At 48.7% G+C, this 25,967-nt stretch overlaps 1 protein-coding gene across 6 annotated transcripts in view; it reads right to left on the bottom strand.

Moving 5' to 3' along the window:
- Window positions 1-18,410: 18,410 nt before the first annotated feature.
- Window positions 18,411-25,967, bottom strand: part of CYTH1 (cytohesin 1) — a 72,954-nt gene continuing 65,397 nt past the window's right edge. For 5 of the 6 annotated variants that reach the window (XM_043905343.1, XM_043905341.1, XM_043905342.1 and 2 more), the window contains 3 exons: window positions 23,219-23,290; window positions 22,181-22,335; window positions 18,411-20,304 (listed from right to left, as the gene is read on the bottom strand). In XM_043905343.1, the coding sequence (XP_043761278.1) occupies window positions 20,226-20,304; window positions 22,181-22,335; window positions 23,219-23,290 (306 nt within the window). In that variant the 3' untranslated portion in view covers window positions 18,411-20,225. Of the gene's footprint in view, window positions 20,305-22,176; window positions 22,336-23,218; window positions 23,291-25,967 lie in introns of those variants that run through there. The other variant, XM_043905340.1, reaches the window with a different exon arrangement.

Genomic DNA, 25,967 nt, shown 5'->3' with positions numbered 1-25,967 from the left:
CTGCTGGGGGCTGCCCTGGCTGCTATGGCACTGTGATGGGGCGGCCACAAGGGTGACAGCCGCCGTGCCGCATTGGCAGGGCAGCTGAAACACCCCCGGCAGGCACCTGCCGGCAAGCTCCTTGTTGCAGGAGAAAAAGACACCTTTGCTTGTTCAGGCCACTGTTGGTTGGGCTTCTGCTACCTGCAGCTCAAAGCATTCCTGAGACAGTCCTCATGGTGGGTAATACAAATTCTGGCTTTTCTGATGCATTTAATGAAAAGACCATGAATACCAATTCAATGGCCTCATCAAAACAGGCATCACGCATAGCGTACAGAGGTGAGCGGCTGGTGGGGAATGTCCCTTAAGGAAGCAGCAGCCCTGCAGGGAAGAGCCTCAGAGTGAGAATTCTGTAGATCTTCACCCACACCTGCAGATTTTCAAACCATGATAAGAGCGCCAAACTGGGCGAATCCTCCAGGCAGGGTCCTCAGAGTGGGGCCACGGACCAGCTTTAGGGAAGGGACATCACTGGGATTGTATGAAAGTTTAGTCAGTACATGACATGTGCAAATTCTGGGAAATTTAACCATAGCTTTTAGCAAATATACAAAGAGCCTCAATCATTAAGGACCACAGTTACCTTCAGATGATCCAAGCAAATCAGCCTGCGCCAGAACTTGGTCTTTTCTGGGGGGTATTACGTCAGGATGAGTATCAATGTCAGGAAAACGTCTAAGGAAGTTAACCCTCAAAAGGACAAACATTGTTTTCTTTCTTTCTTTTTTTTTTAATGATGGCATCCGCCTGAGTTCACAGCCCTTGTGAGATTCCTGGGGAAGAGCAGAAAGTAGAAACACTTGACAGGTGAAGCCTGGAGCAGGTGAGAGTCTTCTGCTGGGACTCTTTCGTGGTCAGGCTAGGAGGAGGGTTCATGAGAAATAGCATATTTGCATCATCTCCAAGTGTCTCCTCCCTGATTTCCTATCAGCTGCAGGGAGAATAAAGAAACAGCGATTATGCTGTGGAGGAATTAAGCATACCTGGACCAGGCAGTCGACACCCACATCACCGGTAAGGGGTGTGGACCGGATGCCTCCTGATGGGATGCCCTTTTGCAGGTATGGCACTCCCATACAACTTGCTGCCAAAAATGCATAACCCCCATCTGCTCCTGAGGAAATGTGACATAAACCCCAAATAAGGAGCAATCTATTATTTTCTAAAAGGCTGGGATGAGGGGTTATTCTTAAAAAAATATATCCATGTTGGGTCTTCCCTGGTGGTCCAGTGTGTAAGATTCCGAGCTTCCACTGTAGGGAACCCAGGTTGGATCCCTGGTCGGGGAACTAGATCCCACATGCCACAATTAAGACCCAGTGCAGGCAAAATAAATAAATATTTTTAAAAAGATTTTTTAAAATGTCCATGTGATAGCAGATGAAAAAAAGCCATAGAAATTCCAGATTAAAGGAGGCTAAAAAAACAGGATAACTAAATGCAGTGCCTGATTGTGGACTGGATCCTAGACCGGAGGGAAAATGCTATAAAAGACGTTACTTTGGGTCAACTGACAAATCTGAATTCAAACAGTCGATCAGATAAAAGTGTTGCATCCATGTTAAATTTGCTGATGTTGGTAACTATACAGTGATTTTATGGTTATGTAAGTGGACATTCTTATCCTCAGCAATTATGCACAGAAAGGTTTAGAGCTAAAGGGCTGGGTGTTTGCAAATAACCTTTCTAATGGTAGAGAGAGAGCACATGAAAACAGCAAACGGGTGCAATATTAGCAGCTAAGTCTTGGCATACAGGTGTTCTTTATAGTAAAAATTTTTGGCAATTTTTCTGTACTTTTGAAATTCTTTCAAAAAAGAAAACAATCTAAAAGGCAGGGCCTTTCCCTGTGTGGGTTGGGAAGGTGATGTGAGGCAGACAGGACTGTGGAGAGGAAGTTGGTGTCCCTATCAGGCAGGGGGTGGGGAGGAATGAAGAGGATGGCTGAAAATTAGTGATGGAATCAAACAAAGAAGGAAAACAGGTCATCAAGAATCATTCCACTGATCTGCGTCAAGGATTCTCTCACCCTTATGACCCTGACGCCTCCCTCCTTCTTATTTAAAAGTCTTACATCTTGGGATCCTGAGCTGTGTGGCTGATAAACAAGCCTCCATGTTCTCGAGTGGAGGGAAGTGGACCAAGCCACAGCCAGAAAGTCCAGGAGCCACTTGTGGGGCAGACAACCAGGCAATGCCACCAAATAGGCGGGTCCATCAGGGAGTCTAAGTTCGAACAAAGGCCAGGCTGCTGCTGCTGTTCACTAGCTCTGCACAAGGAAATGCCCACCAGGTGCAGATGAACAGGTGGAAGACAGTGGGATTTGAGCAGGAGGACCTGTTCCTGTCCCCAAGGGCCTGTCAACAGCTCCCTTTGTTCCCAAGTGGCCACCTGCCGCAGATCAGCGTTCCCTGTTGTCAGAAGGATGTGGTGCACAATGCTGACTGATCGTAATTTTTTTCTCTTCTAGCTCTAAAGAGCATCTTAGCTTTCAGCCGCCTCAGTGAAGTGGAGTTGAGTCAGAGAGATGAGGAGAGATGCCCTGACAGCTGGGCATAGGTTGCACAGGGCTGAGAATGGAATCACCAGGGGCTGGAGGGCTGCTCTCAGTTAGGAGGAGGACACACAGGGGCATCTCCAGGAAACACAAGAACATGGTCCTGCCAGAGGTCAGGGCTCAGAGCCACCGAGAAGCTCCCTGGTCTGGAGGCCTGCTCCCTGCCCACACCACCTGCTTCCAGCAGCTCTTCCAAGACTCTCGGAATGACATGTGTGTGTGCTCAGTCACAAAAGCATTTCCGACTCTGACTCTTACGACTGCAAGGACTGTAGCCTGCCAGGCTCCTGTGTCCATGGGATTTTCCAGGCAAGAATACTGGAGTGGGTTCATTTCCTTCTCCAAGGGATCTTCCCGACCCAGGGATCTAGCCCACGTCTCCTGCATCTCCTGCATGGGCAGGCAGGTTCTTTAACACTGGGAAGCCCCTTGTAATGACACCATCACTCAAAATTCTGTCCAAGAACCACTGATCAGCTGTGATCAGTCAACTATACCCACTCTCTGGCAAGATGTTCTAATTGATTTTTAAAGGGTTTTCCCCTAGATGGCTACTTGGATCAGGTAACTGGACACAGCTGGCCGGGAAGAGAAATGACAGCTCCCATTTATGCTTTGGGCAGCAAGTCTTGTATTTCTCTGGCCTTGTGACCCCATCTGTGTTTTTCAAACTAGAAACAAATATTTTTAATGCTTCTGAGAAAGAATAAATGTCTGAGGATAGCCAAGAACATCTCAAAACCAAGGAATACTATGGGAGGTTTGACTCACCAACTATTAATAGCCTCTTTAGAAACAACTATAATGAAAAGAGTACTCATGACACAGGAGAAAAAGAAGCCATTCCAAAAATATATGGGAATTTAACAAATGATAAAAGCGACATCTCAATGGGAAAATGATAATTTAATTAATAGATTGCATTGGCATTATCAATTACTTTTCTGGAATAAAATAAACTTATATCCTTTCCTCATAACATAAGCAAAAATGAACCTTTGATGGATTAAAAATCCAAAGGTCAAAAAAAGAAAATTCAAATTGAAAATTAAGGGAACTATTTATTTTGGAGCAATGGCAACCTCTTTAAGACAAGAAACTCAAAACCATACAGAAAAAAGTAGACATATTTGACTATAAAATTAAAAATTTGGAAAATATAATGCAAAGTCAAAAGGCAAATATTAGATTTAGAAAACTGCTTGTAATATACAGGTAAGTGTAAGTTTAATATCACTTAATATCACAAAAACACCTACTAATTAATTTTTAAAGACAACCCTAAGGACTTCCCTGGTGGTCCAGTGGTTAAGAATGCAGGGGACACAGGTTTGATCCCTGGGTGGGGAACTAAGATCCCACACGCCAAGGAGCAACTAATCCCAAGTGCCACAACTACTGAACCTGCATCACGGCTAGAGAATCTGTGTGCTGCAACAAAAGATCTCGTATGATAAAACTAAGACCCAATGCAGCAAATAACTAAATACATAAAAATATGTTGTTTTTTTTAAAAAGACAACCCTAAAGGAAGATAGTCACAAGGCATGAACTGGCAATGCACAGAGGGGAAAATTCAAATGGATACATCGAGAGAGTGTACATTGGCACATGAGGATCACATAAGGAGTCAGGGAAATATAAATCAAAACTCCCACGAGTTGTCATTTCTCACTTTTCCCCAGCTCTTTATATTGCAAATATTGATATTTACCCCCAGGCTGTAGTTTGTGAAATCTAATTTATTCCTTTTAAAAAACGTATGGTGAGTATTTCTTGCACTAAGAAAGGTTGAGATGGGACAATCATGCAATGTCACTCAGCCTAACATGGGCACGTTTCCCCTTCTTCATGAACCTGAGCTAACTCAGCATCCAGAATGTATTTAGTCAATGGTCCCAGCCAAGCAACTGAAGTAGGAACCTAAAACAATGAGCTCTTTGTGGCCACAATGCTCAGCGATGCAGCTTCCTCAAGTAAATTAGCTAAAGATGGTCTTCTGGGGAAAAGTTGGGGGAACCTTGCATTTTTGTTCTAGCTCTCACCATTTTCCAATAGGTCTTTAGAATTTTCTCTGCATTTCGGATTCTGTCTCAGACTATGGTTTGAATGACAGTTTCTGCATCTGCCATAATTAATCCATTCACTCAAATAACATCCTTTACCCTTTTGTGGGCTGCACCCCACAGGCCAGCAAGCTTCGTAGCGGCCCGGCCTCGAGATGGAGGAAAGAGACCAGAGACAACACAGAGACATCAATGGTTCCTTGGACAGAGGATCTTACACAGGGGTCCAGGTGCGGCAGAGCCCAGGCAGGACACGGGAGCAGTCTTCGCTGCTCAGGAGAGGAGACTACCGTTTATTTGGGGAATTGACATCAGGTGGAATCAGAGTTACCAGGGACACTGAAACCCTACCGTGGAGAGGGCTGGATGGTCATGTGAGGGAAGCCGGGACTAGTCAAGCAGGGAATATAGAGAACAAGAGAAGGAGCCATCTTCAATGGTCTGACCACACTCCCATAGTTTCAGTGGGTTTTCCCCTACACTCCCACTTAGACTTTTAACTCAATCTGTGTAGGAAGAGATAGGATCAATGTAACGACACCCTTTTGCATGTTATTGCAAAACATCCCACTTTTCAAACACATAAGAGAATGAGTGTCTTAGTCACACAGCCTGGAGAGCACTGGACCACAGTGCTTACCTGAGTCCAGGATTGACTTGGGGGAGTCTGGACCACCAGAAAGGCATGCGGATCCCACCTTTACTGTGTGCTGCCTGGGGGACCCTGGTGATTACCTCACCATAGGTCCTGACTATGCAAACATTCACCTCCAAGAAGGGTCCTGGTCCTGAGTTGATCTAATCAAAGGAATAATATGTTTATGACAATAGCAGGAAGTCAGTAGATAATCATCATGATTTCTTACATGAAATGCCAGACAACTGAAGGGCACTATGCATGGCAGAGTGATATCCACGTGGTTTTAACCAGTCGGTATTCAGGGATAACGATGACGGGAAGGGAGCTCTCTCACCAGGAGAGCTGACGTAACCAGGGGGTAAGCCGCCGTGCCCTCGTTCTGTTTACACTGGGCACAAAGGTGATGCAACCTGGACACACCAAGTGTTTAAAGAAAAAAGCAGCAGCTGTCTCACCCAGGGCTAGGGAGGGGAGCTTAGCGGACAGGTAGCACCTGTCAGGTGGACAGAAACGGGTCAAGCGTCAGAAGAGAGGGGTGAGACCCTAGAAACAGGCTCCTTGTTTCTCCTCCCTATGCTGCGTTCCCTCTTATATCTTCAGGTCGCCTCCATCCTTACAAATCTGGACCACTTTAAAAAGAGTCAGAACAACCATCCTGATAAACTATTAATGCACCTGAATCACATTTGCTTGGGTTACAGAAAACAAATTCAGATAAACTATTCACACAATTCTGTCTGCTTCCACTGCAGGGGACATGGGTTCCATCCCTAATCAACTGCTGCTGCTGCTGCTAAGTTGCTTCAGGGAAACTTACTAAAATCCTGATTTTTTTTTTTTTTTTTTGGTGTAGCAAAAAAAAAAAAAAAAAGTTTAAAAGCAAGGCCAAGACTGGGAGAAAATATTTGCAACACACATACCCAATTAAGGACTTGTATCCGGATTCTATAAAGAACATTTACAACCCATTAACAAGAAGACAACCCGAAATTTTTTTTGAAAAAAAATGGGCAAATGACTTGAGTAGACAGTTTGGCAAAGAAGAAATACAGCGAACAAGCCAATGAAAAAATGCTCAATATCATGTCACTAGGAAAATGCAAACTAAAACCACTATGAGATATCCCCACTAAAACTGGTAAAAACCAGAGACTGACAGTACCAAATATTAGCAGGGATGCAAAGCAACAGGGACTTGGGGTGTTGCCGCTGAGAATGTGAGGGAGAGCTTATTTGAAATGTTTGGTGGTTTCCTCAAAGATGCCCTCACTCTACAACCTAGCAACCCTGCTCCTGGGTACTTACCAAGAGATTTAAATGGAAGCACTTGTCCACACCAAGACTTGTCCATGCAGGTTCATGACAGATTACTCAGAACAGAGAAAAACTGGTGGATGGATTGACAATGAAACGCCTCCCAGCATCTAATGATTCACGCAGGAAAGTGGAGTCAGCACAAGGGCAGCTGGCCAGGAGGTAACCCAACTGGGAGACCTCAGAGAGGGCAAGGCAGTCATGAGTGTTGGGCTGCAAAGGACTTCTCCCAACCTTCTTGTCCTGGGGGTTTCTTGATAAGCCTGCCCCTTAGAGCCGGGCGAGGACAGCTGTGACTGGCCTGGGCTAGGCTGGGACACCAGGATGGGGGCAGAGGGGTTCTCTGCTGCTGGGTTTGGACCTCAGTCCCTGTGTCTCTGCACCTCCGGGCGGGGCTTTCTCGTGGTCCCGCCGCTCCCAGGAGTAGGAGATCTCTGCCGGAGTGTGCCTCCTCACAAGCGGCAGAGGGTCTCTGCTGCTCCAGCCTCACCCTCCAGCCTAAGTCTCCAACTGTGTTTTCTGCTCCTCCCTCGGGGACTGCAGGCTTTTGTTCTGTGAGGAGAGCTTTGAGGGCTTCGAGGAAGCTTTCTCGGCTGCCTGCCCTGCCCCCGCCCCCGCCGCGTGAGCGCGGCGCGGTCCTTGCGGAGGACCCCGTGGGTCTCGGCACCCACTGCTCTCGCCCTCAGCTGGCCTGCTCCGTGCCTGCCGCGCTTCACTAGAAGTCTCGGCTCACCTCCTGCCCAGCTCTGCCCCGTGACCCACTCTCCTGCCCTCCTTGGAGGCCTGTCTGTCTTAGATTTCAGGCAGCTCCTTGATGGGCTTGGAATGGTTTTGTAGATCTGTCTAGACTTCTGTTAGGATGAGATTGTGACTCTTTCCAGCTTTCTGTGTCCTAAATGAAAGCCAGAATATCTAGCTTATTGATTTAAAAAAACTGGAAGGTTGGGGGAGTGACAAAATGTGGATAGTTGGAAATACTGGGTAGTAGGAATATGGGTTTTTGGTATTATTCCTTGTCCTTCTTTGTATTTGTAAAATTTCAGGAACTTCCCCGGTGTTTCAGTGGTTAGGCCTCCGTGCTTCCACAGCATGGGGCATGGGTTCCATCCCTGATCAGGGAGCTAAGATACTGCAAGCTACATGGTGAGGCCCCAAAATTTTAAAATAAATAAAAATTAAAATAAAATAAAATTTCAACAATAAATAGAAACAGTGTTTATATTAATTTATATTTAAATGTACATGTATAATAAATATATTTATATTGTAAAATATTTATAATAATTTTGTAATATTTATAAATATATTGGGGGCTTCCCAGGCAGCGCTAGAGGTTAAAGAATCTGCCTGCCAATGCAGGAGATGTAAGAGACATGGGTTCGATTCCTGGGTGAGGAAGATCCCTTGGAGAAGGGAATGGCAACCTACTCCAGTATTCTTGCCTGGAGAAGTCCACAGACAGAGGAGCCTGGAGGGCTATAGTCCATAGGGTCACACAGAGTCGGATATGACTGAAGTGACTTAGCACGCATGCATAAATATCTATTTATAAATAAACAGTAAACATCTATAAATAAGTACATATGATGTCAATTCAGAGGCAAATTGGACAGAGCTGTGGGTGATCTGGGGACCCACTTCTTTTGATTGGCATTTGGAGTTGGGGGAGCAGCCTCGTGGGACTGCGCCCTTCACCCGTGGGATCTGATGCTGCCTCTGGGTATGCAGTGTCGGAACTCAGTTACATTGGAGAGCATCCAGCTGGTGTCACGGAGGGCTGCTTGGCTGGGGACAACCCCCACACATCTGGTGACAGGTTAAGGAGAGACTCACAGGAGGTGGAAGCGGCATCTTCCTAATACACTGCCCATATTTTCTCTCTGTGGACATTTCCAGACCCAACCTTTGAAAGGTAAAGGTTAAGCTACAGGCAAGGCTGTAAGCAGTAATTGCTTGGAAAGTTTAATGAGGCCAATTACACAAGACACGCACCAACCAATGTCAATGTTTGCATGTAGCCACATCCTCTTTGCCGGGAACCTGTACTTACCTAGGAATAGGCCAAGGGCTGAGTGTATTTGAGGTTTGGGCTTTGCTCCCTGGGAACTGACTACCTCCAAGAACTATTTGGTGACTTGGACTAGCTCCTCGCTTCCTTATATTTCAATCCAGAGACCAAGTCAAGGAAAAAGTCCTTGACCTGGTCTCCAGGGCATACCACCCAAACTTCTGTTTCAGTAGGCTCCCCAGACCCATGGTCCACCCTTTGCACGCCTGAACTTCAGCGGGGTCTCCCCCATGTGGTGGGCACCTGGAGGAAGGCAGATGCCCCCAGTTGTGACATCTGGCGTATGCCACCCCACGGGGGCCCTTCTGTCCCTCCTCCCACAGCCTCCAAGGGAGCCAGCCCCCCAGCCCTGCTGAGCAGACCTGCAACATCACCCTCCCGTGAGTGCAGAAGGTGGCACCCGAGGTCTGGGGAAAGGGTGCCACAGTAAGACAGTGTCATCCATAGGCAGATACTTTACAGGTGTGGGTGGGTCTGGTGCCAAACTGAGTCAATCGCGTCACACGTGCCCAGGAAGAGCCAACGCTGTCTGGGCAGGCTGAGTACGTGAGTCTGTAAAACAGATTAAAGGATGTGAGATCCAGCTCTTCCCCTGCACATCTGCTAAGGTTCTCTTCAGCAAACTCCTCCCCGGAGCAGGGGTTTCTTCCCAGGTTTCTCTGTGTTGTCTGTGTGAGCCAGGGTCCTCCAGAGGAACAGAAGCGACACACCCCAGAGCTTGCTTCCTCTCTCTCCAATGGGTGAAGACACAGCAAGAAGGCAAGACAGCCTCACCAGGAACTGAGTCAACTGCCACCTTGACTTTGGACTTAGAGCCTTCAGAACTGTGAGGAATAAATTTCTGTTGTTTCAACCACTGGGTCTGGGGTATTTTTGTTGTAGTATCCCAAACGTGTGTGTGTTAAGTCGCATCAGTCATGTCTGATTCTTTGCGACCCTATGGACTGTAGCCTGCCAGGCTCCTCTGTCCATAGGATCCTCCAGGCAAGAATACTAGAGTGGGTTGCCGTGCCCTCTTCCAGGGGATCTTCCCAACCCAGGGATAGAACTTGCATCATTTTATGTCTCCTGCATTGGCAGGTGGGTTCTCCACCCCTGGCACCACCTGGGAAGCCTGGAGCCCAAGCAGGTTAAGATAAATAGATCTATTTAAAGATTATCTCTTCTCTGAATAGGTATAGAGCACATAGGGAGCAAACACCGTGAAGAAGCAAACTCCATGCAAGGCCTCCTCCCTTTCCAATCCACCTGGTGCCTCTGAGTTCCGAGGACAAAGGTTCAGACGGGAACTGTTAAACCTGGGACCGTGGAGGGACTCAGCTCCATGGGACTCCACCCATTTTGCACTGGGGGCTCCCCGTGTACTTTTCTAGGGCAGACCATCTGTAGCATGTATTAGCTTCATGGAAGGGTCCAAGGCCCACAGGTAATAAGAACCACTTCCTTGGAGGCTCCAGGTGATACAGATCCAAAAGTTTTTGCCAGATGTGGACCTTTCCCTGCAAACAAATGACAGTTCCTCACGTGGAGAGGGCTGATGAAGTTTGGTGTTCTCGACAGGGGGTGGCATCTTCACCCCGATTTGGAAAACAGAAGGAGATGCAGCTTTGATTCCTAGAGGATGCTCAGAGAGCCTTCAGATCGGGGGCACGTGAGGCCTGCGGGAGAAACCGGCTGAAAACGTGATGCTCCTGGGACCCTCATTGGCTGCACCTGAGCAAACATGCCCCGTCGTGGTGTCAGGTCCATGTGGCTGCTGAAAGGAGAGTCTATCCACCCCGCCCCCTTGATACAGGGTGACGTCTTTAGAGGGACCACATTCTGCTGATGGCTGGGGAGACGGTGCTGAAGCAGACAGGCTGGCCTGCACAGACACTCACCCTCAGAGCCCACCAGTGTCCAAAGGCTGAGGTCAGCCTGCAGAGACTGTGGCCCCTATAGAGATTGGGGCAGCGAGGGAAGCAGGGCCCATTGAGAGTAAGGTGTAAGAACTAGATGGCCCCCCACCCCAGGTAAAATCAAGCCCCAAACTATGGGAGAAGCCCCCAGAGAACTTCCAGAAGGGCCTCTGGTGCTGGCCTGAGACTGAGCCGGTCTGAGATCACAAAGCTGGTGTAGGATCAGGCAGCACTCCCCTCCCTACCCTCTGGAAGTTGTTTTGAGAGCACAAAATGAGGAAAGTGCCCGTGGATTCTGCCTAGCTTGAGAGACAAACCGCTGCGAAATTAAAATTCAGTGTCATCACGGGATGCTCGGCAAGCAGCACAATTAAGAGCGTTACTTTCCAAACAGAAAAGGAAGAGTCAGCATGATGTGAATCACGACAGGGAGAGTCCAGGGAGCTGGTAGGGAATTTGGGATGAAGGCTGGGAGGACTCCTGAGGATGGGGGGGGCCCAGCTGGGATCTTAGGGATGAGCAGAAGCATCCCAGGAAGAGGGAGGTGGGGGAACTTGCAAGCGGAAGGCAGAGCAACTTGAGGAGCTGGGAGACAGACGGTCCCTGAGAACCAGGCTAAGAATCCAGAGGCTGGGAAGGAGGAAGAAACCAGGAAAGGGACAAGAAAGAGCCGAGACTGGGAGACAGGCAGGTCCAGAATCCTGAAGCAAGTGGAGCTGCCCAGAGGGGCAGTAACAGCCTTGAAGTGACGCGGGGCTGGGCTCACCCAGGTCACCAGAGAAAAGCGAATAGACCACCTGCAAGGGAGTGCCAAGCACAAGGCCCAGGAGGTGCTGTGTGCTCTGGACACCTGGAGAGATGGAGAGGCTGCAGGAAAGGATGCTGGCCGCATGGCCCAAACTGGCAGGTCATAAATCTGTTCGAGCAACACCCAGGAGCACATGTTATCACCTGGTAGGATGCTAATTTTTTTAGGTGGTAGTCAGGGACCTCCCTAGTGGCTCAGATGATAAAGAATCTGCAATGCCAGAAACCTGGGTTTGATCCCTAGATCAGGAAGATCTCCTGGAGAAGGGATGCCAACTCCCCAGCTCGGCAGTGCCCCAGAAGGGCACTCCAGTAGTCTTGCCTGGAGAATCCCATCGACAGAGGAGCTGGGGGGCTACAGTCCATTGGGGTCACAGAGAGTCGGACACAACTGAGCGACTTTCACTGGGATAGTAAAGAAATAAAAAGGCCAGGACACAGGTGCTCAATAAATTGTAATTACGTCTTGCTTAAGAGCATAAAGATGGGAGCAGTCTGTGTATGACAATCACCAACGATGTGACACTGAGGATGCCAGCCAGGAAGATGCTAAGCAGAATCCTGAAGCATCAGGGAATATAAACAGATTTGTCTCCACTGAGTTTGTACAAATATCTAAACCAAGAGCAGAAAGTTGATTCCCCGCGATACAGTGTGGTGAAGCAAGAGGAAGACTGGATAAGCTAAGATACAGCTAGTCTGGCAGCAGGCCTCTGGTCCCTCTCGGGGCAGAACTCGGGTTCTGGCGCCCGAGTCACGTGACCATCTGTGACTAACAGGGCCAAGCTTTTCTACTGTCTTCCATGCAGCGGGTCACACACAGTGGACTGCTCATGTTAACCAGGTTAGTAAACATCTCACTCCAGGTAGAAGCCAGAGGTGATCTAAACCATGAAGATCTAGCAGAACCCTCGGCTGGAAAGGAGAGAGATGCACTTCACAGCAAGACCCAATGAAACGCTGCTGGCCTGTCTACATTGGAGTCAGGACCCTCCAGAGAGGGGATTGCAGTTCCGTAATGGGAGTCAGACAGGGACCTCCCCGGAAGAGAGAGGCAGAGTCCAGGGTGTCACGCGGCCTGGAGTGGCGGGCTGGCCCTGTGCTTTGCTTGCTGTGCCAACACCCAAATAACCTATGAAAGACAAGACATGGCAGCATTTATCACTCGCATGTGATCTCTGCTCAGAGAGTTTCCTTTCTACCAAGGCTCCTTTTGGCGCCCTTGGGGAGGGGTCTGATGTTCTGCAGTACAAATGGGGCAGCTGCTTGGTGGGTCCATGCATCACTTTTTTTTAATAATTTTTTTTTTAGTTTTGGCTCTGCTGGTCTTTGTTGCTGGGCTCGGGCTTTCCCTAGTTGCATCGAGCAGGGGCTACTCTCTAGTTTCAGTGCGAAGGCTTCTCACTGCAGTGGCTTCTCTTGTTGCGGAGCACAGGATCAAGGGCTCTAGGCTCAGTAGTTGTGGCACATGGGGCTTAGTTGCTCTGGGGCATGTGGGATCTTCCTGGACCGGGGACTGAACGCGTATCTTCTGCATTGGCAGACAGATTCTTCACTTCTGAGCCACCAGAGAACCCCCAGGCAGCACGTTTTAAGCAAAACTCTGGCACATCTGTCCACCTGTTTGGAGTGAGCGGGTGAGTCAGCTGGCCCCTTGCTCTGGACCCCAAGCTGGGATTTCATGCATGGCATGCAAAGGATCAACAAAGGATTCCATAGTTTTCAAAAATAAGTAAAATAATGATGATAATGAGGATGTAACTGAGTTCCAGGTCCAGGCACTAGGCTAAGAGCTTTTTTTTTTTTTTTAATATGCATCATTTGATTCATTCATACCTAGCCCAATGAGGTTAGTGCTGTTACATATAGGTGTACCTGTGCTAGAGTGTGTAGTATCCATGTGTATCTATGTGCATGTTTTCTAGCCCTGTTCACTGAAAGGGCAAAGGGACCTCAGTAGCAATGGGCACACCTAGAGGCCAACTCTTGGCCTTCAAAAGGAACCAGAGGCCCCTGGAGAAATGGCTGACCCTGGAACTGAGGGACGGTGGGTATGAGGTGATCCTGAAGTATTTTGTGATGCCAGGAAAGGCGTCAGTGCTAAGAAAATGCAGGGTATATCACGTCATGTCATAGGACATGGAGCCAATGGATGGGGCTCCCACTGGCCAAACGGGACATTTTGAGCGTCAGACTCAGTAAGGACAGTAGTATGTTACAGACCTCTGGAAACAGGAATCCATGCATCCACGCCATTAACAGGTGTGCAAGCAGGACAAAGAAAGGCTCCTCACAGTCAGGATGCCGAGGGCCAACTGGTCACTCGAGGGGGGTGCTGGAGGTGGGGCTCATCATTTTGCAGCCACCAGATGAGTGTGCGCAGAGCACTCAGGCAAGAATCACTGGTGAGGCTATGCTCAGGGGGAAGTGTTGACAAGGAACCCTCCTGGGGCGATCAGAGCATGAGCTCAGGTACAACACACTACGTGTGCATGGGAGGCCCCGGGGAACCCCTGGTGGACAGACCCAATAGGAGGCAGAGAGACAAGAGGCACAGAGGCACATTTTGGGGCCCCAGCTGGTTAGCAGGTGCAACCGTGTGACTGGTCATCTACTCGGCATTTGCAAACACTAGAGGCTAGTCCTGTGGAGTGTCAGCAGGCGGTGGGTGGGCAGAGGGGTCAGTGAAAGAGCCTGACGTCGAGGTGGCAGAGAGGTAGGTGAGCCTAGATTCGTCCATCAAAGCCGAGAGCAGGGAGTGGAGGCAGGTCCTTGGCTGAGGACGAAGATGCAGATGCAATGGGACAAACTGTCAAAAACGCAAGCGATGCTCACAAAACCTGCACATGAATGCTCATGGTTCCACTGTCCATAGCAGCCCAAGAGTGGAATTTACTCAATACCCATCAACAGATGAATGAATAAAGATGTGGTATATCCATAAAATGGAACATCAGTCATAAAACAGAATTAAGTACTGACAACCTACAACACAAATGAACCTTGAAAGCAGTGGTGAGTGCGAGCAATCAGACAGAGGACTACACAGTGTATGATTCCAATTCTATGAGATGTCCAGGAGAGGTTAAGTCCCCAGAGGCTGAAATGAGGGTCTGCCGAGGGCTGCAGGGGGATGAGAGGATGCTAATGGGAACAACAGGGTTTGTTTGGGGAGAATGAATATATTCCAAAATTGATGGTTAATGGCTGAATGACTTGGTGAATACACCAAACCCACTGAATTGTACACTTTAAATGGATGAATTATATGGTACAGAATTATACTTCACTAAACCTGATGTGTATATACGTATGTACGCATGTCTGCCTCACAAGGAAGAGAAGCAAGTGTAACTGATCAGGACTATATGAGGCCTTCCCTGGAGAGACACCTTCCCCCACCCCCCAAGTCCTCCACCTGCCCCTTGTCTGGAAAAACTTTAGCCAAAGAATAAATTCAATCAGAGAAGTGAGAAAATGCAGAAACAGAGGAAAATAGTCAACAAGACAAAATAAGTTATTAAACAAAATACATTTAGTTCCTCCTCAAGGGCTGCAGGTAACATCCTCAGTAATATCCTTTTGGCTGTTTCACAGATACTGAAACCCCAACCAGGAGGAAGTTGTTAACAACATGATGATCAGACCGCAGACGTGACATAAGCTGCTCCATCTTGCACAACTGCAAAAACTGGCCTTAAGGAAATGGGAACTGACCCTGGATCTGAAGATTAACTGAACTTAAAATAATCAAGGTGACATTGATCAGATCACTCCATGAGAAATTTCAAGATGACTGTTGGAGCCGATTGTGCTGTTCTGCACGTGGCCCCCCAACCCCACGTGTGTACCCCTGAAACTCCCCCTTAGAAGCTCCTGCCCCCTGACTGACAAGGGGAAATGGGTTCTTTGGGACATGAGTCCACATTCTCTGCAGGATTGCTGGCTTCTACGTAAAGCCATCTTTCTTTGTAACCAACACGTGTCTCTCAACATTGGCTACTTGACCAATGAGCAGCCAACCTGAGTCTGGTGACAAAAAGAATTGGGGTGGGTGTTTAAGGCAGTATTCTCAAACAGTACTGGGCGCCAGAAGCACCTGGAAAACTTGTTAAACCGTGTCAGGTCCCAGCACAGCAGGCTCCAATTCAGTGGGTGTGGCGGGCACCTGAGGATCTGTACTTCTAACCCATCCCCAATGCTGCTGGAAATGCTGTCCAGGGAACCATATTTTCAGAACCACAGGAAGTCATGGCATTTATTCACTGCTGTTGTTCTAAAATTGAGATCTAACTCACTTACCATCGAATTCACCCTTTTATTTTTAAAATTGTTTATTTTTATTTTTGGCTGCGCTGGGTCTTTTGCTGCACATGGGCTTTCTCCAGCGGCAGCATGTGGGGGCCACTCTCCAGCTGTGGTGCCTGAATTTCTCGTGTGGTGGCTTCTCTTGATGCAGAGCACGGGCTCTAGGGTTCAGTAGTTGTGGCGCATGGGGCTGAGTTGTTCCACAGCATGTGGGATCTTCCCGGACCAGGGATTGAACCCGTGTCCCCTGTATTGGTAGGCAGATTCTTAACCACCGGACTACAGGGGAAGTCCAGAATTCACCCGTCCATTTAAAGTGTACAATTCAGTGAGTTCTACTGCATTCACAACATTGTGCAACTATCAACAAACATTTTCAACACCCTCAAAAGAAACCCTGTACCCATGGGCAGTCACTCCCGTTCTCCCCTGACATCACCAGCCTCTAACAACCACCAACCCACCTTCGCTCTCCATAGGTTTGCCTTTTAAAGACACTGCATATAAATAGAATCATATAAACCATGAGCTTCTGTGTCGGGCTACTTTCATGCAGCATGATGTTTTCAGGGTTCGGCCATGTCACAACACGAATCCCAACCCCATTCCTTTTCATGGGTGCGTGATATTCCACTGCAGGAACACACCAAAGCTCATTTATCCAGTCATCGGGTGACGGACATCTGTAGTGTTTCCACCTTTTGGCCACTGTGAATCATGCGACTATAAACATTCAAGTGCAAGTTTTTGTGTGGACATGTTTTCAGTTCTCTTGGGCATACACGCTGGAATGGAACTGCTGAATCACACGGTAACTCTACACTGCACTTTCTGGTGAAACACTAGCTGACGGGACAGGCTAGGGCTTGTCTGTCTCCTTACCCTGTGATGCTATGCTGAGTATCTTCTGGGCTTTTTGGGTTCTACCTCACTGTGACTCTTCCTTGGTGTTATGGAGGCACATCTGGAAACTGAAAAGATACTGAAAATGTATTATAAAGGCTGAAGGCACATTTCTTGATCTTAATAAAAGATGATGTCTGTAGAGGTTGTCATACAGAATGAAGTAATTCAGAAAGAGAAAACCAAATACTATATAATATTGTTTATATGTGGAATCTAGAAAAATGGCACCGATGAACCTATTTGCAAAGCAGAAAGAGACAGATGGAGAGAACAAACTTACCGATACCAAGCAGGGGAAGGAAGGGTGGGATGAACTGAGAGACTGGGAGTGACACATACGTGCTACTATGTGTCACTTGTCACAACAAGTAACGAATGAGAACCCACTCTACAGGGAACACTATTCAATGTTCTGTGGTTACCTAAGTGGGGAGGAAATCTAAAAAAGAAGGGGTATGTGCATAATGGTTTGATTCACTTTGTTGTATGGCAGAAACTGACACAACATTATAAAGCAATTATAATCAATAAAAATTAATAAAAAAAAAATAAAGTCAATGTCTGACATTTGTTTCTTCTTCCAAGGGGATCCTCCCAACCCAGGGATCGAACCCTGGGCTCCCACATTGCAGGGAAGCCCAACTTTACATATGGACACCACCAAATAGTCAATAACAAAATCAGATTGATTGCATTCTTTGCAACCAAAGATGGAGAAGCTCTATACAGTCAGCAACAACAAGAACCGGGGCTGACTGACTCAGATCATCAGTTCCCTATAGCAAAGTACAGACTTAAGCTAAAGAAAGTGGGGGAAACCACTAAGCAATTCAGATATGATTTAAATTCCTTAGATTAGTCAGTGGAAGTGATAAACAGATTCAAGGGATTGAATCTAATAGACAGAGTGCCTGAAGATCTATGGGCAGAAGTTCATAACATCGTATGGGAGGCAGTGACCAAAACCATCCCAAAGAAAAAGCAATGCAGAAAGGCAAGGTGTTTGTCTGAGGAGGCTGTACAAACAGCTGAGGAAAGGAGAGAAGCTAAAAGCAAAGGAGAAAGGAATAGATATATCCAGCTGAATGCAGAGTTTCAGAGAAAAGTAAGGAAAAATAAGAAGGCCTTCTTCAATGAACAATGCAAAGAAATAGAGGAAAACAATAGAATGGGACAGACCAAAGATATCTTCAAGAAAATTGGAGATATTAAAATAAAATTTTATACAAGGATGTGCATGATAAAGGACAGAAGTGTGGAAAATCTTTCCCTTTATTTATGCTCTCTTCAATTTATTTCATCAATGTCTTATAGCTTTCAGTGTTCATTTCTTTCCCCTGTTTAAGTAAAATTATTACTGATATTTTATCTTTTTTAAATGTAGTTGTAAGTGAGTTTGCTTTCTTGATGTCTCTGACAATTTATTATTAGTAGGTAGAAATTCAACTGATTTTTGTTGTTGATTTTGTATCTGGCAACTTTACTGTTAATTGAAATTTTCTGACAATAAAATGTAAATATTATCACAAAATGTATAAATAAATAAATAGATAAAAAAAAAAAAAAAAAGAATGTGGACTCATGTCCCCCAAAGGGGGAAATCACTATGCCAGTCATCTTTCTTGCTCTGCTCTCTTTAACAGGAGATAGCACCGTCCTCCCCACTGCTGATCTTTATCGTCACTAGACTTGACCTGTGTGAGGTTCAGGTGACACATCCACCCTCATGAGTGCACTTGACAAGCAGAACCTTCCTTCTCAGGGCCCGGCTGGGCACGAAGCAACGCCACAGGTAACAAAGTGGTTTGGGCAGATTTGGAGTTTATTTGCTGCAGTTCCTTGGCGCTAGTTTACAATGCAAAAAACAAACAAACAAAAAGAAATTGGAATAATAATTATAATTTTTTAAAAACCCTGTCAACAACTTTCAGTCGTTTCTTTATATTTTGACAAAACTTTTTTTTAAAACAAATACAAAATAATCTAAAAGGAGAAAAACTATACATGGATTATTTACACCTCTGATAAATAGACTAATACTGATCCAGGTGCCTCTCTGTCTAGGTAATATTCACGAGAACCTGGGCCAAGGACTCAGATCACCAGAGGGGCTCCAGCACCAGCCCAGACTCCCTGGCTCTCGGCTGGCCCTGCCCTGGCTCTCTCACCCAGAAAGGTCAGGTTACCAGCCTGGACCCTCTTCTGTCACCTTCACAAGCTCCGGCATTAAAATGCCTGAAACCACTCCAGGGAGGACCTACACCAAGGGGAGGGCCCAGAAAGCACCCCCACCCCCCTTTATCAAAGCTATTTCCAGAGATGCGAGCCTGCCTGGAAGGAGTCGGGGGAGCCGGGGTCACACGGCCTGGGAGGGGTCTGGCAACGATGGCCCGGCCGGCCCTCCTCTGCCTGGACTGGGTGCCGGGCCCGGACGAGAGTCCCTGAGAGAACGGCAGGAGAGCGGTGGCCGCGGCTCCTTCTGGCCATGTGTCAGGAGTGGGGGCCGAGCCCTCACCCCTGGCTCCCCCCGCCCTGGCCCTGCCACGCAGGTGAAGGCCCGCTCCCCTCCGAGGGCCACCACTAAACCCATGGTGTGGTCCAGGTGAGGGCCAGCTCTGAGGCAGGGAAGGCCGAAGCCCTCAGGTGGTCGGGTCAGACCCGCTCCTTCCTCTAAAACGAGGAATGGAGTGCAGGGGCAGAAGGAAGAAAAACCAAATAAGAAACAGGTCATCCCAGACCCTCTGATGGGACTGCCTTCCTCACAGTTTTGGTTATTAGGTATGTAGCTCGAGGAAAGATGACGACTTTCTATTTTAAAGCCCGACAAGAATGACTCCTGAAAGAGAAAGAAGAGCGCAGGCGGCAGGCAGACTCCCTTCTCCCCATGGTGCTCCCCAGGCACCAGGAAGGACAGGCACTGACTGGAGTGGCTGGCGCTGCCCTGCAGACCCCGAGGCTGTCCTCGACGCGTGGCCCCCTCCTCCCTCTCGCCACCCCCTCTCCCACCCAGCCAAGCCCCTGTGAGCACGGGGAGGCAGTCTGCCCAGCCCCTGCCCTGGGCTGACACCTGCAGCAGTGGTCCAGAGAGCTTCTTCTCCAGGGAGAAGCTTCCTGAAGCACATGGGACAGAATGCATCTAGACAGCTCTACTTTCTCTCTTTCTTTAAAAAACAAAAATATATCTTTATAGTATGTGGCTTCTCTTCCATTCCCCCCTTTTTCTTAACATATAATAAGATACGGATACACGTATTTATGGTACAGGGTTGAAGGCTTCTTCCCAGGGAATAACCGAGAGGTAAATGGTCGGCTCTGAGCTCTGCTCTCAGACCTGCTGAGCGGAAACCTGCGGGGGGCGGCCTGGCCGACAGGAGCTCTGTTCTTTTTTAGAGAGAAAAGCTCAAAACCCAAGTGTGAAGGCGTCAGGCCCCCTTCCTCAGGGGTGACCATCTACCCTTCTCCCACTTAAAAAAATTAGCAAAAGCTGAAGCTAGTCTCTAGGAATTCAGGGTGATGCTTGGCCAGACGCTCCCACTCTGTCAGAGGCGAGGTGGCCACCCCGGGCCTCACTGGCTGGGAAGCACTCGCCGGGCACATGGGCCCCGCTGGCTGTGCAGACTCAGTGTCTTTTCGTGGAGGACACTTTCTTCTTCCGTGCGGCCAGCATCTCGTAGAAAGGGTCCCTGCTGATGGCCGCCCTGCAGCACAGAAAAGGAGAGAAATCAGCAAGGACCAAGGAACAGGAGATACAAACCCAAGCCGGGGCTTCCTAGTGGCAGCTGTGCCCACACGCTCCCCTCAGCTGCCTGACCATCCCTGTCAAGGCCACATCATGGCATCAGCCTTCGCTGGATCCACACGTGGCACAGAAGACAAGTCTGGAGGGAGATGAGGTACAGGTAACAAGGTAACCGTGGGGCGCTTACTGCCTGTTTCAACCAAGTAATCAGCTTAAGTTCAGGAGTCCTCTACACCTCACGGCTGCGCTCTAACTCGGGAAACAGTTGCATGCGATACTCCAGCTCTGTGATGACAGAGGCTTCGTCTGCAGCAGTGACTGCCACACAGCCCTGTGTGTCACCTGGCACGTGGGCATCTGGCTGGCAGCTGCAGTCTGTACTCGGCAGTCTCTGAGTCCCCAAGTGCACCAGCTCAGCAGCCAAGACCCGTCACTGGGCAGCGGGGGCCGAGCAGCGGCCAGTGGCCTGCCCCACATCCACAGTCTGGTGGGGACACAGCCCGGGCAGCCTCCACACTGGCCCCAGAGACACCTGCACAGGTGGTGACAGCAGGCCGTGGCCCCCTGCTGCCCCTTTACACTGGTCATTCTCCACGTTCAAGCAAGCTGTGATCCACAATTTGAAGTTTCATTTGCTTTTCCAGAGAAGTGGTATTCCAAGTGCCGACAGTTTCCGGGCTTGTCACAAGCCCATGTGACTGTGGACTCTGCACTTGACCAGGTGCACAATGGCTCCTACAAGCTGACCAGGTCCTGTTCACAGAGAGGACGTGTGCACGGGAGGCAAGACCTGGACAAGGCCGGGACGAGTCCCGAGGGACTCTGCCATGTGGGTGTCTGACCACATGGAGAGGTCGGGAAGGAATCCTGCTTCCGTCTTCAGGGAGTCAGGGCGAGGAGCCCACCTCGGCTTCCTGGGTGGGCCAACCCCCAGGGATGCCACGGGACATCTCTGGCCCACGTGAGGGGCCCAGGACACATGATGTGCTCAGGTCTGGAAGCCCCGCCCAGCCGCACATGCAGGTGTGCTCCTTCTTGTGGCCATCCTCACTCTGGTCCCAGGGACACCCTTAGGGGATGGCTGGGTCATGCCTGATGAACGCAGCACCAGTGGGCAGAGTGCTCCCAGGAGGAAGAGCCACTGAGACAAGCATGGTGATGGGCGGTGGGCATGATGGCGGGTGGGACAGGGTTCACAGAAGCCCCAGGGGGGAGTGGGGAAGAGGGGCTGCAGCAGGATACCTCCCCTGTGATAAAGTTGGTGACAGGCAGAGCAGGGACCAGGAGAGCCCTGGATCTGAGGATCTGTTTACACCTGCCTTCTCCCAAACCTTCTCTTCTTCACAGCTCAGTGGGGAGTGTGGGGCTCTGCTTTATGATCCTGGATCACTGCCACATGACTTTGACAAGTGTTCACCACTTACCCTCAATAGGCCTCAGTTTGCCCATCTGTAAATGGGACAACAGTATCTCGCAGGATTAAGGAATTATAAAAGGAAATGGTTACAATTTCCGCTGAGCTGTCACCATGAAGATGAGACCTGCTTCCAAAGACATGAGAAGGCCAGTCTGGCCAGTGGCATCTGTGCCTCTAGGCCTGCTCACCAGTCCCCTCTGTGGGGCCAGGAGAGGCTCTTGGAAAACCAAGATGTGAGGTACTCTCTGAAAAATGTCCAAGGGTCAAGAATCCAGGGACCCAGTGAAAAGTCACCCGGGAATCAGAGTCGGACCACCCACCATGGATTCCGCACAGGGTGCTGAGGTGGGCAGGCACACACAGGTAGCTGGGGTGTGACTGTCTGAGATGCGAGGGCCCAGCGTCATATGTCACCTACTTGATGCACTTGATCCAGTCCTCCTTCTCCTCGGGCGTTGGGGCCGAGATACGGTAGACCGTGTGGTTCCCCTCAACCACGCGCCCATCAGCCTCCGTCTTACAGGCCTTAATCACTTGGTCTTTATTGTCGGGGATGTAAAGTTCAAAGCAGTTCTGAGAATTAAGAAAGAGAGGGAGAGCGATAAAGATCCAAGAAAGCTGCTGACCAAGAAAAAAAAAAGGTTCATTTATTTCCCCAAAAGGAAAATTTTATTAAAAAAAAAAAAAGTTAATTTCTTTATTCTGACTTTCATAGGAAACATACATTTTCCTTTGAAAAAGAGTAGCCTAAAAGTGGAATTCTGGAGAACATACATTGGATATAAATAGGTCTTACTAGCAAAGATACCAAGCAGATACACATTAGCTCTACTCCTAACCTATAGAAAATATGGAGGTAATTGCAGGTAACCGAATGCCTTTTACAGCCAAGTCAGCAATACAATAATCCAAAACAAAGGAAAAATATTTATAAGCCATCTGAAGATCAAAAAATAAGTGGCCCAATCATGACAGCTTGCTAAAACCTTTTAAGGAAGAATAATCCTATACCTTGTGTGATAGTTAGAAAGTGACACTAAAGCAGATGGACAGAATGCAAGACATTATTTAGTTTCTTTCACCTCTGCCTTACCTGTAAAGATAATTTTAAAAGTTAGGCTAAACTAAATTAGTACTTCTGGAGTTTTTTCAAGTCCTTAACCCTTGAGTAAGGCGGGGGTGAGCACCGACCTTCTGCACATTAAGAGACCACGTCTGATGGACAGGTGGCCTCCGTCTGTGCAGCAGAGGCTCGGCCTCCAAGGACTCGGCCCAGCGCAGACAGTGTTCCACTGCAGCAGTCACCACTGAGAACAATCCGCTTGTAAGCAGACCCGCACAGCCCCAACCGTGTTGCCCAGGGTCAATGGTAAACCTTTGTGACTTCATCTTATGTTGAACAGCTGCTACGCCCATCTCTTCTGTCCCTCTGAAGCAGCTCATCAAAAACACTCACTGGTTTTTTGGAGTCTTCCACCTCCCGGATGCTCAGGTTCTCTAGCGGAATAATTCCCCGGGGCTCCTTATCCTGCAGAAGAGATGGAGAGAGGAGACCTCACTGCTCGGCTTCCAAACACCTGTTCTGTTACCCTCACACAGAGACTCAGCCCAGCTCCTGCACCTCCCCGTGACCTGAAGTCCACAAATCAGCTCTAGAGACCACACCCTACGTTCTAAAACAAGAATAGGGTCAAGAAACGTGTGGGTGTTGTCAACATATCACAGACGAACCCCTACAACCGAGAGGCCTTTGAAGAGGTGCTTCTGCAGATGCTCTGACAGCATGAGTGTGACAAGAGCTATTGGTGGCCTTCCAGTGGGGAATGCGTAAGTCCCTTTCACACAAAAACTATCTTGCTTCTTTGCCTAACTCATCTTTCAAGCCTCAGTTCTAGTGTCAGCAAAGCTAGGAAGCCCCAGTCTCACCCTGGGCGCCCCTGTTCTGTGCCCCCAACATCTGGACTACAGCTGCATCATGTGTCACTACCTTATCATTACCTCCGGCACCGTCTTCCTGCTCCAGGCTGTAGGATCCTCAAAGAGACACTGCCTGCCTGACAACTCCACCTGGACCAAAAAGGCACCTAGACTCCTGTCCAGAACAGAGCCCCGCGTCCTCTCACCCCTGACTAGCCCTCCTCCAGGGCTTCCCATCTCAGCCAAGGCCACTCCCACACCTGCCGGCACCTGACCAGCAGCCTTCACCTCCTCTCTCGGACGTCCAGACACCAATGGCCAAAAACTGTGTTCCAAGGTCAACAGTTTAACTGGGCTATGCCACGCTTTGTAGAGCAAATGTTCCTAAAATACCATGTGCACCCTTTCGATTTGCAGACTCAGGTTTCTTTCTCCTTTTCAGGGCAATAATCTCATGACCTGTCTTTGCATTTGCATGTCTTGGTATTCTGGCACTGGGAGCATTCTCACCTGTCCTCTGCACCTGTTAGCTTTCCCCCCCCGCCCCAATATTTTATTTATTTGGCTGCACTGGATCTTAGTTGCAGCATGAAGGGATCTTTAGTTGTGGCATGTGAACTCTTGGTTGCAGCATGTGGGATCTAGTTCCCTGACCAGGGATTGAACCCACGTCCCCTGCATTGGGAGCCTGGAGTCTAAACCACTGGACCACCAGGGAAGTCCCACTAATTGCTTTAACGCTTATCTTTCAATCTCTGGGATTGTCTCAAGCCTTTCCTCTAGAACAGGAATTACATTTCTGGCTAATCATTCCTTAAAGTTTTAACTTGTTAATAAATAAGTTATAATTCCACACTTATATAGCTATATTTTGAATATGCAGTTTTGGTTCTTACTTGTTTTTAGTCTGAAACTTCTGGAGGGCCGGATATCTTGTATTCTGGCAGCTTCAGACCCCCAGGAGAGAAGTGAGTGGAGGGAGCGCCCCCCTCAGACACCCTGCGCCCTGACTCTCCCCTGAGGCCGCTGGTGTCCAGCGCGGGTTGGAGCTGACGTGCACTGCAGACCCGCCACGGACAGTCTGCTCACATGAACACATCCTCAGAGCTTTTACGATATAGCGATTCCTGTTGTTCCACTGTTCCCTGGTTTCTACCCTTCAGCAGACCTCTCTACTCTCCATCCACAGGGGTAAACGGAAGAACTCCTGCTGACGTTGCTTCTCCTGGACTTGGGCATGGGGCAGGGAGGTCTGGGGTTCGCTGGGCCTGACCACACAGCAAGGGCCCTTCTGCTGGCCCCAGGATGCGCCGAGGCCCCTTCTGCCAAATAGGAAGCGTGCTGAGTTCTGCCCTTTCCTTATCCGGCTGTCTTGTTCTCACTTATTTCTACTAGATTTTCCCTCTTTATTAGGTAATTCCATGAGGATGTCTCCACCTACCATCTTGAGCCCGAGGCTCCCCCATCAGCATCTTTGGGAACGTTTTCTCTGGTTCCCACTGCCCGATAAAATGCTGATGCACTGCTAGACTGAATTCAGGGAACACTGGCATGGTCGGCGTCATTTTAAGAACCACAAGCTTCTAGACTCTCACTGCACTACCACTGAGACCGCCGGGGACCTAGGGGTGCACTGCTGAGACGCCTGCAGAGAGTTCATTCTAACCCAGAGACCAACGAAAAAGACCCAAACAACGTTTTAGAGATGTCATCAGTCTAGAAGAAAAAGGGCAATACATGTGGGGGGAACGGGTGCAAAACAGAAGAAAGTTTACCAAATTGTTCACAGTGGTACTTTGAGGGAGTTAAAAAAAATGTTCGTACTGTTTTTGGTATTTGAAATACATTACTCTCCTATTTGAAAGGATTTTCGTAACAGAAAAGCAAAGCTGCAGAACTTCTGAGGCATGAGTTCAGCCCCCGTTACACAAAAAATCCCGGTCAGCCTCCCCTGGAGACTGCTGAGTGACTGAGTCACCCGCTGGGGCTGTCACGACTCTCACTGCCTGGCTGAGAAGCCACACCCACATGACGTCTACCAGCTGAAGAACCGCCGTGAGGGACACAGTGGAACCTGCTTACCCCTGAGCTGCAAAGGGTCAGGCGTGGGCCTGCCTCCTGGCTCCCACTGAGTGTCACACAAACACGGCCAGGACTCTCATCCCATTGTGCCCCACCTTTATGATACAAGATGCTTCTACAATCCTCATTCTCCCAGGAGGACCTCGATTGCCCTGACTTATGTAAGACCCTCTCCAGTGCTGCCAGCAGTATGTGTCTTCTCTTCT

The sequence above is a fragment of the Cervus elaphus genome, chromosome 5 (assembly GCF_910594005.1).
Source record: "Cervus elaphus chromosome 5, mCerEla1.1, whole genome shotgun sequence".
NCBI lineage: Eukaryota > Metazoa > Chordata > Mammalia > Artiodactyla > Cervidae > Cervus > Cervus elaphus.
Note: the sequence above shows the minus strand (reverse complement) of the source record. Positions and strands in the feature narration are given on the sequence as shown.